We start from the raw sequence: 15,214 nt of genomic DNA on the forward strand, positions 1-15,214 counted from the left end.
ATCATGTTCATGGCTAGAAACAACTGATATTATAAATAAGTAAATTCTCTCCAGATTAATTCAGTGTAATTCCAATTTTATAAACCTCACCAGAAATTTCATAAAATTTAATAAGATGATTCTAAAAGTTACATGAAAAGGTAAAGAGCCGAGAATAGTCAAAGCACTGTTAAGAAAGAGAGCAGGGAGAGAAGACTTACCTCACCAAATATTAGGACCTATCATGCAGCTATAATAATTAAAGACAGTGTGCTATTGGTACAAGGATAGATGAGTGACTGACAGAACAGAAGAGAGCCAAGAAACAGCCTCACACGCAAATGAAAGTGTGGTATTATGACAGATGTGACATGTCAGATTAGTGAGAAGTTAACAGACTGAGCTGGAAAAAAATGGTTATCTCTACGGAAAAAGTTGAAATTGAATCTCTGTCTTATAATATTAAAAGTAACTCTAAGGTATAAGGATGGTATAAGGAATTAAGTGTTAAAAATAATTTTGTAAACTCTAAATGGAAAATATAGGTGAATAACTTTTAGTCTTTGGGGCAAGAAATTTTCTTAACCAAAATACAAAAGCATTAGCTATAAATGATTATTAATGATTATTAATTATGAATGATTAACCAATTTGACTATATTAAAATGAAAAACTGTTGCTAATCAAAAGATATTTTCAAAAATGCAAAAACACAAATTAAAAACCAGGAATAGATATTTTGTAACACGTACAACTGGAGAACATTAATATCAAGAATACATAAATATTTTCTAAAATTCAATGAAAAAAACACAATAAATGCAACAGAAATAAGCTCAAAAGAGGTTTTCCCAAATGAAAAAAATACATATAGCCAATAAACATAAGAAAAGATGTTCAACATTCACTAGCGATCAGAGAAATACAAATCAGGACCACAGAGAGATATTATTGAGACCTGTTTCATTTACAAAATTTAAAAATCTGACAATACTATATGTTGGAGAGGAAGTCAATCCACGGATCTGATGTGAATGTAAACTGGTGAAACCAGCTGGGAAAGCGCTTTGGCATCATCTATTAATATTGAACTTTCACATATCTGAGGACTCAGTAACCAAGTCTCTGGCACATGTAAAAAAGGAGGTAGGTGTAAGAATATAGACAACAGTACTTTCACAATAGCAAACCCCAGGAAACAACTGAAATGCCCAGTCAAGAGAGTGGATGAATATTACCCAACAGTCAAAATGAAAGAAATACAGTGATGTGCAAAATAGGGAAGACTCTTAACAAACTTACATTAAGTGGAAAAATAAGCTCTTAAAATTATATCCAACATGATCCCCTTTTCATAAAACAATCAAAATTCAATGTTATTTTTAAGGAATATACACATATGCAATAAAATTATATAAAAAGGACAGCGAGGAATGAACAATATAGAGTATAGACTCAGGATGATAGTTACCCTCAGGTGAGGGGAGGCAGGGAGCCAAATGGGTTCATAGATGCTTATTACATTATTTATAATAACAAACTAAATAAATGAGTAAAAGTGGCACATGCATGCACCAGTAATCAGTGTTTGCATGAGCTAAAGACAATTTTTAGTCCAATTCTATGCACCTGAGATATAGTAAGAAAATAATAACTAAAAGAGAGTAACTGGTTTAATATCAGACAATATTATTTAAACTAAGACCCACTACATTGTACAATTTAGAAGGGTGATTTTATGGTATATGATTAATATCTCAAAAAAGATGTTATTTTTATAAGAAAAAAATTGAATACTCCTATAGCCATTAAATAAATTAAATCAGAAAGAGAGAGAGATAGACAGAAGGGGGGGGACACAGATAGCTACATAGTGAGTTCTATCAATATATGCAAAGAATTACTCAAATTCTTCTAAGGAATTGAAAAAGAGGAAACATTTCTCACCTCATTTTATGAAGCTAGTAAAACTAATACCAAAACCAAACAAGTATAGTATAATAGGAAATGAAAATTATAGGCCAATTTCACATATAAACATAGATGCAAAAATCCTCCAAAATATCAACCAAAAAACTTCAACACACATGAGAGAATACATTGTAACCAAATTGAGTTTATCTCACTAATTACAAGCACAGTTAACATTAGAAAATTTCTCTAGCATAACAGATAAAAAGAGAAAAACTGTATGATCATTTTAGCGGTTACCAAAAAAATTTTTTTCAGTAAATTCAACACCATTTCAGCACAAAAGAAATACCAAATGTATAAACAAGGAATAGAACTTCTTATAATAGAATATAAACCAAAAACTACGATACAGTTCATATGTAATGATGAAACATTATAAGCATTCTCCTTAAAATCAGAAATAGAAAAGGATGTCCAATATTGCTGCTTCTACTTAGCACGGAACTGCAGGTCCTGTTAGCACAATATTAAAAGAAAAACAAGTCTTAATAAATTTTAAAAGATTAAAATCATACAAAGTATCTTTTCTGATTGTAATGAGATGAAACTAAAAATCAACAGTAGAAGGAAAACTGGAAAATCCACAAATGTGTGGAAATTAAACAACACACTATTAAACAACCAATGGGTCAAAGAAGAAATCACAAGGGAAATTAGCAAGTTATCTTGTGTCAAAAGAAAATGAAAACACAACATATCAAAGTGTATAAGGTGTAGTGAAAGCAGTGCTAAGGGGGAAACTTATAGCTGTAAAATGCTTACATTAAAAAGAAAGGTCTCAGATCAACAACCTAAATTTACACCTTAAGGAACTAGAAAAAGAGCAAACTAAACCCAAAGCTAGCAGGAAAGAAATAATAAAGATTAGATCAGAAATAAACATAATAGAGGGTAAAAAAACATAAAATCAATGAAACCAAGAGCTGGTTCTTCAAAGATTAACAAAATTGACAAACCTTAAGCTAGCTTGACTAAGAAAAGAGGAGAGGAGAATCAAATAATTAAAATCAGAAATGAAACAGGGTATATCACTACCAATTTTACAAAAATAAAAAGAATTATAAGAGACTACAGTGAAGGATAGTATGCCAACAACTGGATAATCTAGTTGAAATGGACAAATTCCTAGAAACATACAACATACCAATACTGCATCAGGGAGAAATAGAAAATCTGAACAGATCTATAACCAGCAAAGAGACTGAGTCAGTTATCAAAAACCTCCCAGCAAGGAAAAGCCTAGGGTCACATGACTTCACTGGTGAATTCCACCAAACATCTTGAAAAAACAAAGTTAGAGGTCTTACACTTCCTGATCTTAAAACTTATTACAAAGTTACAGTAATCAAAATGGTGTGTAATGGCATAAAGTCAGACATATACATGAAAGAAATAGAATAGCGAGTGCAGAAGTAAACACTCACATACCCGGTCAAATGACTTTTGACATGGGTGCTAAGAGCAATCAATGGGAAAGAACAGTCTCTTAAAGAAATGGTGCTGGGAAAACTGGATATTCACATGTAAAAGAATGATGTTGGATCCCTACCTTATACTATATACAAAAATTAACTCAAAATGGATCAAAGACCTAAGTGTAAAATCTAAAACTATAAAACTCTTAGGAGAAGACATAGAGGAAAAGCTTCATGGCATTGTATTTGGCAATGATTTCTTGGATATGACACCAAAAGCACAGGCAACAAAATAAAAAATAAACTGAACATCAAAATTAAAAACTTCTGTGCATCGAAGGACACAATCAACAATGAAAGGTAACCCACACAATGGGAGAAAATGCATATCGAAAACCACAATGAGATACCACCTCACACTCATTAAGATGGTTATTATCAAAAAACCAAAAAAAAAGTGTTGGCAAGGATGTGAAGAAATTGGAATCCTTGTGCATTCTTAGAGAAATATAAAATGGTGCAGTTACTATGGAAAAAAGCATGGCAGTTCCTCAAACAATTAAAAATAGAATTAACATATAATTCTGGGTATATAACCAAAAGAATTGAAAGCAGGGTCTGGAAGAGATATTTATACACTCATGTTCATAGCAGCATTATTCACAATAGCCAAAAGGTAGAAGCAACCAAAGTGTCCATCAACAGATGAATGACTAAGCAAAATGTGGTATATACATACAATGGAATACTATTCGGCCTTAAAAAAGAAGGAAATTCTAACACATGCTACAATATGGATGAACCTTGAGAACACTATGCTAAGTGAAATAAGCCAGTCCCAAAAAGACAAATACTATATAATTCCACTTATATAGGGTACCTAGAGGAATCAAATTTACAGAGACAGAAAGTAGAATAGCAGTTGTCAAAGGCTAGGGGAAGAGAAGATTGGGGAGTTATTGCTTAATGGGTGTAGAATTTCACCTTTACAACATGAAAAAAATTCTAAAGATAGATGATCATGATGGTTGTACAACAATATGAATATACTTAATGCCAGTGAACTTAAAAATGGTTAAGATGATAAATTTTATGTGTATTTCACCACAACTAAAAAATTAAAATAGAAAAAAAATTATGATACATGCTAAAAGGAGGAGGAAAACACAAAAGTAAAAATATCTTAGTACAATGATATAAATTTAGCGGGCATTTTATTATGACAAATAATTGAAAATAATACAAATTTCTTTCCTCTACAAAAATCAATTATATTCTAAGTATTTTTAATTGCTTATATGCATTTTCTATTTGTTATTGTGATAAATATATTTATAAACTTTGCTTAATATAATGGAAAAAATTTAAATTTTCACATCAAAAATAAAATTTTGGAGACACTTTTTAAAATAAAAATTTTATAAAAATTTCGGGAAAAAATCTGAAAATTTTCACTTTTACAAATAAAAAGACAAACTCTGATTTCAGAGTTTTCTGAATTCTAAGACATATACATAAACTAACGTGTATTAAAACTAATTAAAATATCTGGTTTCAACATATTCTGCCTATTTCCACTACAATATGTTTTTACTTATGACTTGATCCTTGTACTAGTAAAAACATTGTCTATCAGTGGGATGTCTGGCATGAGCTATAGCTAGCAAGGCTGATATAAATGGGAATTTGTGAACTGATGAATATAGCTCTATAGATTATAGAGGAATACTATCTTAATGATTAGAGTAGAATAAAAGAAGATGTTAAACCCTCAAAGACTGTAATACATTTAGAAGACCTAAAGCTTGATGTTATTTTCAGACCACAAAAGTATTACAACAGTCACTCAGAAATTTGGGACTAGTCAATCTATAAGCAGTAAATCTGTTAAAAGCCTGAAACAGATGAATAATCTTTGATTTCCATACTCCAATAATGTTAATAAACTATCTTTCAAAAAATACAGAAATTAAAGTTAAATTTAGACTGCAATGTAGAGCCCTTTTTCAGAATATGCAGTGAAGTTTAGTAAGGGAGGAGACCTCTATGAAAACTGAGCAGTGATTTCTACAGACTATATAGTATGCCTGGTGGGAAAGCTTCTGATCTAAGCTGCCCTTCTAAGGGAGGGTAAAGTCTGAGGTGACCTTATTTTAGGAATTTCATTAGGTGAAGATTTGTCTTCATCTTTAGACGAGATAGCATTGTTTTCATCTTCAAAGGGATCTGAGGTAACTCCATTTTGAGGTGGGGTAGCATTTTTATAAAACGAAGTAAATCCAACATTACAGAGAACAGGGAAAGTTACACTTTGAGAGGGATGATGTTGCAACATAGCTGGAGAATTATTTCTACTGCGACTTTGAAAAACAGGATGAAAGGAATTGTTCCTTAACTGCTCTCTTTCTTGAATATCACTGGCAACTCCACGTTGTTGAGAGGAATAGGAAGTAGTAGTTGGAAGAGTAAGCATGGTCGCTGTGCTTTGATAGATGTTAGCGACAGTGTTCCGACAGGCTGAGGAATTAGCATTTGTTTCAGAATTCATAAAATATTTAGTGTTATATTCAGGAGAATAAGAGCTTATATATTTTCCAGCATCAGTAATACTCAAGTTTTTAGAAATGATTTCAATTTCATTTGGATTAAATATGCATTGACTTCTTGATTGAGGATCAAAAAAATTACTAGCACTCTCATAACAGGAAATTATATTTAGTTTTGGGGCAGAGAAAAGACTTCTGGATCTAAAGCGAAAATGTTCTGAGGGCGATTTTAAATCACTGAAGCTTCTTTTTGCTTCAGAATCAAAGTTAGCTCTACTTTGTCCAGAATGAAGGGAAGCACTGCTTTTCTGAAATTTAGCAAATAAAGAATGTCTTCTTCCAAAGAAAGATGAGTAAGAAGATGTATTTGATGAAGAAGAGGCAATTTTACTTCCTCTAAGTGAACTGGCTCTATGCATGAAAGGAGGATGAGCTGTTTTAAAATCAAGAGATTCTGGTGGTTGAATAATAGAAGAGGCTCCAGGGTGCAGGGGGTCTGAAGAAACTTGATCTGCAGGACATTTCGGTTGGAAGCTCTGGTCCTCTTTGCAGCAGCTAGAGTGAGAAAAGTGTCAAATGAGGAAAAAAAATAGGGAGTACAGGTGGAAACCTGCCAAGCCTCCTGAAGAATGGCCACCTTATCAATATGGAAACAATGTAAGAAATTAAGACAGCTGAAGTTGGTAGCCACATAGATGTATCCAAAAGAATGCCTAAGTCTAAAAGATTATTTCTAACTACCTACACAGTACCTGCCCACTATATTAAACCTTGGGAAGATAAATTGAAAGACTCAGGGAAGCAGGCACAAAGAAAAGTAAGGGAAAACATATGAGGGGGCACCGAAACAAAAGGATTCCCTGAAGGTAAAGGTAGAACTTCCCTGTTTTGAAAATAATTAAGTTATAATATCTGTTTGAGACTATTAAACTACTATATTTAAAGGGGTTAATAAGTACTATAAATTTATACCCTGCTGACTAACACATTTTAAAATATTAACCATGGATAAAGTAGAACCTCTCTGGAGAGAATATTCCAGATAAATATCCAGATATTCCAGATATTCAGTTATTGTGGGAAACTAAAGGAAACATTAAAGCTTGGTTTATGAGTATTTCAATGTTCTTTAGCACATGAAACATAAGGAGAAGTGTTTTTTTATTTTTAAAGGCTTACCTTAAGCATTGTCCCATACTGAATTTAATCCAAAGTAAATCTCTCCCTTCCTTTCTAAGCCATCATCTTTAAACTGTAAAATGCCCTGTGTAGGTGGAACAGGTTAGAAGCTGAATGCTTAAGCTGCATGTAGAACTAACATGGCAATAACACAGAATATGATGATAGCAGATTCTAGAATCTAATGACATCAGTTTAGAATAAAATTGTTCTGTGGCTCATCTCTCTGAAAAGCTGCAATTCATGTGACTGTGGAATGTGTATTCTAACTTCATTATGTTCAAGGAGACAGCCAACAAATCAAGGGACAAGGAAACAGCAGGATGGAAGCAGTAACATATACGATCTCTTACAATCCTTTACTTGGAACTCTCTAACTCGCTGCCCTCCACACCCCTAGCCTACTAACTCATTCTTCTTTCACCTGAACACTTTTTTTTTTTTTTTTTTGCGGTACATGGGCCTCTCACTGTTGTGGCCTCTTCCATTGTGGAGCACAGGCTATGGACGCGCAGGCTCAACGGCCATGGCTCACGGGCCCAGCGGCTCCACAGCATGTGGGATCCTCCCGGATCGGGGCACGAACCCGTGTCCCCTGCATCGGCAGGCGGACTCTCAACCACTGCGCCACCAGGGAAGCCCTCACTTAAACACTTTTTACCCCAGGGTTTTACACCCTCTCGTAATATGGAAAAGTTACTGTTACAGACTTTGGTCTGAAGATATATTAAAAAGAAAACAACAAAAAAAAAAGAAAAGAAAGCCTAAATAGCAAATGTCACTGCCCCTCAAGTGAAACAAGCTAAATTTACCTTGGCAGTAAAGCATGCCATCTGATTACATGGGTCACTTGCACAGATTATGGAGATCGGCTGTGCCACTGTTTATAACCCCTTGAAACAACTTAAACCCATTTTAAGACAAGATTAACAGAGCTATTAGAAAAGGAATATTGCCTTCTCCTTTTCCAAAACAACTTGGAGAACTGTCTATATAAGAGGTATATGTGTATAGCCACCTATGACATAAAACATACCCTCAAATATATATATTTTAACTTCTCAATATCCTATACACCCTACTACAACCCCCTGTTTTTGTTCCCTTTCTAACAACCTTCTTTGGGAAACCCTTGAACAAATCCCCCTTCTGAGGCTAAAAGCTCTCTAATTCTCACCATACAATCGTCAGTTTGTAATTTGATTTTACCCAACATACAAGCTAATGAATTAATCTGTTCCTGTTTCATGGTTGCTGGCAGAAGACACACGATTTTTGTGTAAGAGACCGAGGACTTTATTACTCACAGCAAATTAAGCAATGTGATCACCAGCTTATTTATGTTGGTTCTCCTTGACCTCAGGACCCACAAGGGCAATGCATAGGGCCCAGACACTCTTACATTCGCAGTGAGCTGCATTTCAAAGAAAGCAACACTGAGCTTAGGGAATCCCCTGCTTTTATAGCAAGCAGTAACCAAATCTGCTGTTGGTCCAGAAGGGGACATTACCTCATTCCTCAAGGCTTCTCACCACAAACCAGAGAAATGGCCTGGATAAAGAGTGGTTACACAGACCTTACCCCCTTCACAAAAATTAACTCAAATTGGGTCACAGACCTAAATATAAAATGTAAAACTATGAAGCTCCTAGAAGATAACATAGGAGAAAATCTAGATAAATTTGGGTATGGCAATGACTTTTTAAATACAATACCAAAGGCATGATCCATGAAAGAAATAATTGATAAGCTTCTGCTCTGTGAAAGATAATGTCAAGAAAATGAGAAGCTACAGACTGAAAGTATTTGCAAAATACACATCTGAAAAAGGACGGTTATCCAAAATATAGAAAGAACTCTTAAAACTCAACCATAAGAAAATGAACAATCTCATTTAAAAATGAGCCAAAGACCTTAACAGATACCTCACCAAAGAAGATATGCAGATGGAAAATAAGCATATGAAAAGATCCTTCACATCATATGTCATTAGAGAAATGTAAACTAAAACAACGAGATACCACTACACACCTATTAGAATGGTCAAAATCCAGAATACCGACAACACCAAACACTGGGGAGGATGTGGAGCAACAGGAACTCTCGTTCATTGCTTTTGGGAATGCAAAATGGTACAGCCACTTTGGAAGACAGTTTGTAGGCTTTTTACATAACTAAACATACTCTTAACCATACAATCCAGCAATCAAGTGCTCTGGTATTTCCCTAAATGAGATGAAAACTCATGTCCACTCAAAAACCTGTACATGGATGGTTACAGCAGCTGTCTTCATCATTGCCATAACTTGGAAGCAACCAAGATGTCCTTCAGTAGGTGAATGGATAAATAAATTGTGGCATATCCAGACAATGGAATATTATTCAGCACTAAAATGAAATGCGCTATTAAGCCATGAAGAGATACGGAGGAAACTTAAATGCACATTACTAAGTAAAAGAAGCCAATACAGGCTACATACTGTATGATTCCAACTGTATGACATTCTAGAAAAGGCAAAACAGTGGAGACAGTATAAAGATCAGAGGTTGCCAGGGGTTTGGGGGGAGAGAGGGATGAATAGGCAGAGCACAGAGGATTTTTAGGGCAGTGAAAATACTCTGTATTATACTGTAATAGTGGATACATGTCATTATACATTTGTCCAAACCCACAGAATGTACAACACTGAGAGTGAGCCATAATGTAAACAATGGACTTTGGGTGATTATGATGTATGTACCAATGTATGTTCATCAGCTGTAACACATGTATCACTCTGGCTGGAGCTGTTGATAATGGGGGAGGCTATACATGTGTGAGGGTAGGGATTGTATGGGAAATCTCTGTACCAACCCCTCAATTTTGCTGTGAACTTAAAACTGCTCTAAAAAAGTAAAGGCTTGGTTTTTTTAAAAATTAGGGGAAAAAAAGGGTGGTCAGGGCCTTACATTCTTGATTCTTGGCATACCTAGCAAGATGTGTAAGTGAATAGGAAGCCCAAGGAGGACTGTCTCTCATTATAGCAATCTATTATTTGCTTCCCTTTCTTGTGAGATTATTGTCTATTGTTCCTAAGTCACATTAAGGTCTGTGAGTACCTCTTCCAAAAGGACATCTTTTGCAACTGAAACAATGGATTATATAATGCTTATAAAGTTTCTATTAAAAACTTCTCTTTCCAAAAGTAGACCAGTTTGTTGTTTAACATTCCCACTAAAGGCCTCTAAAAGAAGCACTTGCCCACTGAGCTACCCCAAAGGAAATGATGAAGTTATGACAATATCTCAATGCTGACAAATACTTCTGCCCAAAGGAGGTAATGAATGAGGTCAGATCACTCCCCTCCTCACCCCACTGAATAAATCTACAATTATCAATTAAAAAAAAGTGTTTAGGTGTGCATGTCTGGGGGGTGGGGAAGAAGATCCAGATCTGCACAGACGTTTGAAAGGAAAAGAAATTGCATACTAGCATGAGTAATATCTAAAGGTTTTGTAATATTCTTCTGGATAGAGTACTTATCTAAATCTCTAATCCTAAAATCACCCCCTCATTGCTTATTTTTAAGAGAACCTTAATTAGACACAGCCCAGAAGTTAGTAAACTGTCATAACAGTAAGCATTTAAAACAAGCTTCTCCTTCAATCCCTTCCCAATTCTCTTTTTTCTATCAATTCCATGTTCCCAGGTACCTTCTGCATTCATCATGTCCTATGGTTACCTAAACCTCTTCCTTTTTTACCTCAGCCGCTCTATTCCCATCAAGACTAATACCTCATCATTATATTCCTCACTATGCCTCAGGGACATCTTATTTATCTATAACTATAATTGCTAGTAATTAAAATTATAATCCTGTCATGATATCTCAGCTGAAAGTTAGAAAATCTTCTAGAACAAAGCTTCTCAAACTTTAGGGTACATCAGAGTCACCAGGAGAGCATTTAAAAATACAGATTCCTGGGCACAATGCAGAATCCCAGAGATTCGGATTCACTAGGTCTGGGGCTGGTCTTGAGAATGCAAATTTCCATCAAGCTCCCAGACTAGGTGGGATATGGATGCTGCTGGCGCACAGACCACACTTTGAGTAGCTCTGATCTAGATCATCTTGGTAATAAACAAACCCTAAAGTGACAGTTAAAAGGAACCTCACAGCAGCTTCCTACCTGAGCTGGAGTCCAATAAGGACAAGGACAGTGAATGCTATCAGGACTGAATGTCCCTCCTTTCTTGGTGCCTAGATGCTAAGACCCTTTAGGGACCTAGCTTACACTTGAGGAGAAGTAAGAGGGAGGAAGAAGGGGAAACCCTGAATGTGACTTAATCTTTAACACAAAATAACTAGCTCTAAACTAGAATTGACAGAGTTAACTTGAATTGGCACATTCAGAATTTCCCACATCAGCCAGATTTTCCCACATCAGCGATAGTGAGCTACTCTGAATTCAGTTATAAAGTACAGTTACATGTTTAGCTGATCTGAGTGTAGTGAATGTAGATTATTCAATCCATTACATGATATGAATGATAGTTATTTGTATATTTACCAAATATACCTAATTATGCAAAATAACAATAATGTTCATCACTAAATTACCACCAGGTTAATTATTTTCTTTCATTACAATATTAAACTCTAACCACATACATTCACTGTTTGTAGTTACTCAGATAGCATGATTATCTATGTGATTTGAAAGGTAGAAAAAAATATGGCTTGAAGATCACCAAATAATTTCATAGGTTATTTCTGTAATTTCCTTATCCACTATTAGTTTCTTTTGAAAGAAAGGTTAATAAAATTAACTCACTAGACAGTAATTACTAAATACAGTCTAGTAAAGAAACAGTACATAGTCAAGGGTTTGAACTGATCTAATAACAAACAGGAAATAGTTTTTAAAACAATAGAAGCAAAAAAAATACACATTTTAGGTCAAGAAATAAACACAGATGTGTTCCAGCAACATTAGAAGACTTATTTCCTTATCTATACACTCGACATCCTTAGCCTTTTGCCTCTCTATCACACTCACCCTGCAAATCTCCTAATTTGAATCAATTAAGCCCTCTGACTCCTCCACTTCTATATATGAAAGGTCAAGAACTAGTGAAAAGATGCGCACTACAGTGCAAACTGGTACACAGTCTTGAACCTCAGTTGGAGCAACAGTCTGCAGGGTAATCCTTACCCATGTTCCTAGTTAATGTCCCCTTCCACTCCCCACAATGTCTCTTCAGTACTTTCTTTGGTCATGTGTTCATTCATTTATTAATATAAATATGTAACGATCATCTGTGATGTGTCAGGCACTGTGCTAAGCACTGCAGACATCACAGTGAACACATCAGTGCAGGCTCTTAAGAAGGCCAAAGCCCTAAGACTTGGAAATTGACAGAGGATGGGAGAGGATGGTGGTATGGGGAAGAGGGGAGTCAAGAATCTCTATCTTCGGGCTTCCCTGGTGGCGCAGTGGTTGGGGGTCCGCCTGCCGATGCAGGGGATGTGGGTTCGTGCCCCGGTCCGGGAAGATCCCACATGCCGCGGAGCGGCTGGGCCCGTGGGCCGTGGCCGCTGAGCCTGTGCATCCGGAGCCTGCGCTCTGCGGCGGGAGAGGCCACAGCAGTGAGATGCCCGCGTACCGCAAAAAAAAAAAAAAAAAAAGAATCTCAATCTCCTTCCTCACATACCTCAGTATACTTTCCCTTCCATTCTAGAAGATGACCTATGGTCCTTCCCTGAGAAAACTAGGGTGATAAGGCAGGAGCTCTTTCAGCTTCTGGTCCTTACACCCACAAAGGTATCTACCCCGTATTTCACAGAATCAAAACCACCATCAACTGCAAGAAAGGAAAAAATGTTGCCAATTAAACTATGACACAGTGATATGATCTATTAATTGGTGGTAAGATACATCTTGACTTAGGAGATGTTAAAATGTGAAAGGTTCATCTGATAATCAGTGACGTACAGTATGTCTGACCCCACACACTCCTCCTTAGGTTAGGTTAGGCCTTCAAGGGCACTCAAATGGAACTGAGGTGACTGTTATGGTACTTCGGTAGCCAGGCACCTTGGGAGGTAAAGTCTGAGTTCTGCAGGCACTTCACACACATATTGGCCTTATCCCCCCTCCCCTTATCTCCTAGGATAATGTTTTTAGAGCACTGACACCTTGCACTTTCTTAACTGGGGATGAGGAAGAAAAGAGGCAGTGTAGCATGGTGTATAGACTCTGCCTTTTACCAAGGAATTACCTAATCTTTCCCAGACTTATCTCTAGAATGAGGATAATAGTATCATCTTCCTTAGAGAGTTATTGTATGGATTAAAGGAGATAACGAATATAAAACATTTAGAACAGGATCTGGAACAAATTTTTGATGGAGTTGACTTTCATTTTCTTCTGTAATATCTGTGCACAGAACTGGGATCTTTTTCTTTCCCTTATATGACACATAGAATTATTGTAATATTTAATGCATTGTATCTATTGGTCCTGGGCATTGGAGAGGACACTTAAAGATCTAAGTTTTATCGTTGGTCCCAAGAATCAGGGGCACCCAGATTCACCTGTGGACTCACTAGTAGGAGGAATGAACATAGTGCGCTTCAAGTTGTGAACAAAGCATAAGAAGCAAGATCACCAGGTGAGGCTTCTATAGACAAATGTCTCCAAATTGGAGGCAAAAGCCAAGAGAATGGAAGTTCAACAGGTGCAGGGACTTGTTTGTTGCCACTGCACCACCTACAAGAGTGTAGCTCATAGTCAGTGGTCAATAAATATTTATTTTAGAAATGATTTTGCAAGCTTGTTCTACCTGTCTTTCTTAATAACCCACTGGTTATTATATATATAAGTGTTATGGTAATAGAAGCACTGACCAGGAATAGTGTAATGTAATGTAATAATGTAATGTAGAATATGGCTTAAGCTATGTAACATTTTTTCCTAAGCTAGAACTATCTTACTTGGAGTGGGAGTTTTAGAGATTTTACATTGTCAGTTCCCATTTTTACCAAAATACTATCGTGAGGTTAATAAAATTTCCCTGGAGTCTACAAGTGATACTGTTCTCTTTCTTCAAAATGTTAGCTCAATACCTAAGCTGTACTGCTGCTAACAGGGTCAGGCCACACCTTGTTTCATGGGTTATTTCCTTCATTTCCCCTTTGTCTTCATTTCTGACTTAATTCCTCTCTGGTATTTTTACTCACTCTCTATATTGGCTTCCTCTCTGCAGCCTAAAACTATGCTCAAGGGCCCCCCCCACCCTGCCCTCACCCCAGCTTGAAACAGGAGGGTTTAGCATCTGGCTCTAGGATGCAAGAGTACCCCGCACTTATTGTTTGTTCTTGGCCTTTGGGGCTCTGGTTGAAATAGACTGAGAGTATCCCTCTTTAACATTGTGTCACATTTTGTTAAAACTCTGTTTTACTTGTGAGCCTTTATCTTATGCCCTGCTGTATTTCGAGAGCCTATACAGTACCTACCACAGAGAAGACACTCTCATCAAATGAATAAAAGGGACTTCAACTGTTAGTGCTTCCCTTCCTTTACTATTATTTTTTTAAAATAAATTCATAGAAGAAAAGAGCTAAATGGCAAATAAACTATGAAAAGCTACCCAATCTTACTAATGCTCAGGGAAATGTAAACTGAAATAATGATTACTTACCACATCATCACCATCAGGTTGGCTAAAACTAAAAAGTCTGATAATATAAGAATTTGTATGGAAAAATAAGAATTCTCATACACTGCTTATAGGATTGTAAATTGGTATACTCTGAAGGATGATTAAGTAATAGAAAATAACAGTGTATTTAGTCTATAACTCAGCAATTCCACTTCTAAGTATATACTTTCAAATTATTCCACATGTACATAAGGAATTATGAAGAAAGGTGTTCAATAAAGCATTGTTTATAAAAGCAAAAAAATGGTGACCTAAACATCCATCAATAGGGAACTAAATTTTTTTTTGAATTTTATTTTATTTTTTATACAGCAGGTTCTTATTAGTTATCTATTTTATACATATTAGTGTATATACGTCAATCCCAATCTCCCAATTCATCCCATCACCACCACCCACCCCCACCCCCAAGAGGG

The 15,214-nt window shown here is 35.9% G+C and overlaps 1 protein-coding gene across 3 annotated transcripts in view; it reads right to left on the reverse strand.

The window, feature by feature from the left end:
- RMDN2 (regulator of microtubule dynamics 2) overlaps positions 1-15,214 on the reverse strand; it is a 68,764-nt gene that overhangs the window by 41,268 nt on the left and 12,282 nt on the right. The window contains exons 1-2 of one of the 3 annotated variants that reach the window (XM_029232647.1): positions 7,094-7,222; positions 5,765-6,469 (exon numbers count right to left, since the gene is read on the reverse strand). The exons of the other annotated variants lie outside the window; for them this stretch is intronic. Of the exons in view, the coding sequence (XP_029088480.1) occupies positions 5,765-6,469; positions 7,094-7,110 (722 nt within the window). The 5' untranslated portion in view covers positions 7,111-7,222. Of the gene's footprint in view, positions 1-5,764; positions 6,470-7,093; positions 7,223-15,214 lie in introns of those variants that run through there. 3 annotated transcript variants of the gene reach the window in all.

This window comes from Monodon monoceros, unplaced genomic scaffold (assembly GCF_005190385.1).
Source record: "Monodon monoceros isolate NGI ecotype Baffin Bay Population unplaced genomic scaffold, NGI_Narwhal_1 Super_Scaffold_19, whole genome shotgun sequence".
Taxonomy (NCBI): Eukaryota; Metazoa; Chordata; class Mammalia; order Artiodactyla; family Monodontidae; genus Monodon; species Monodon monoceros.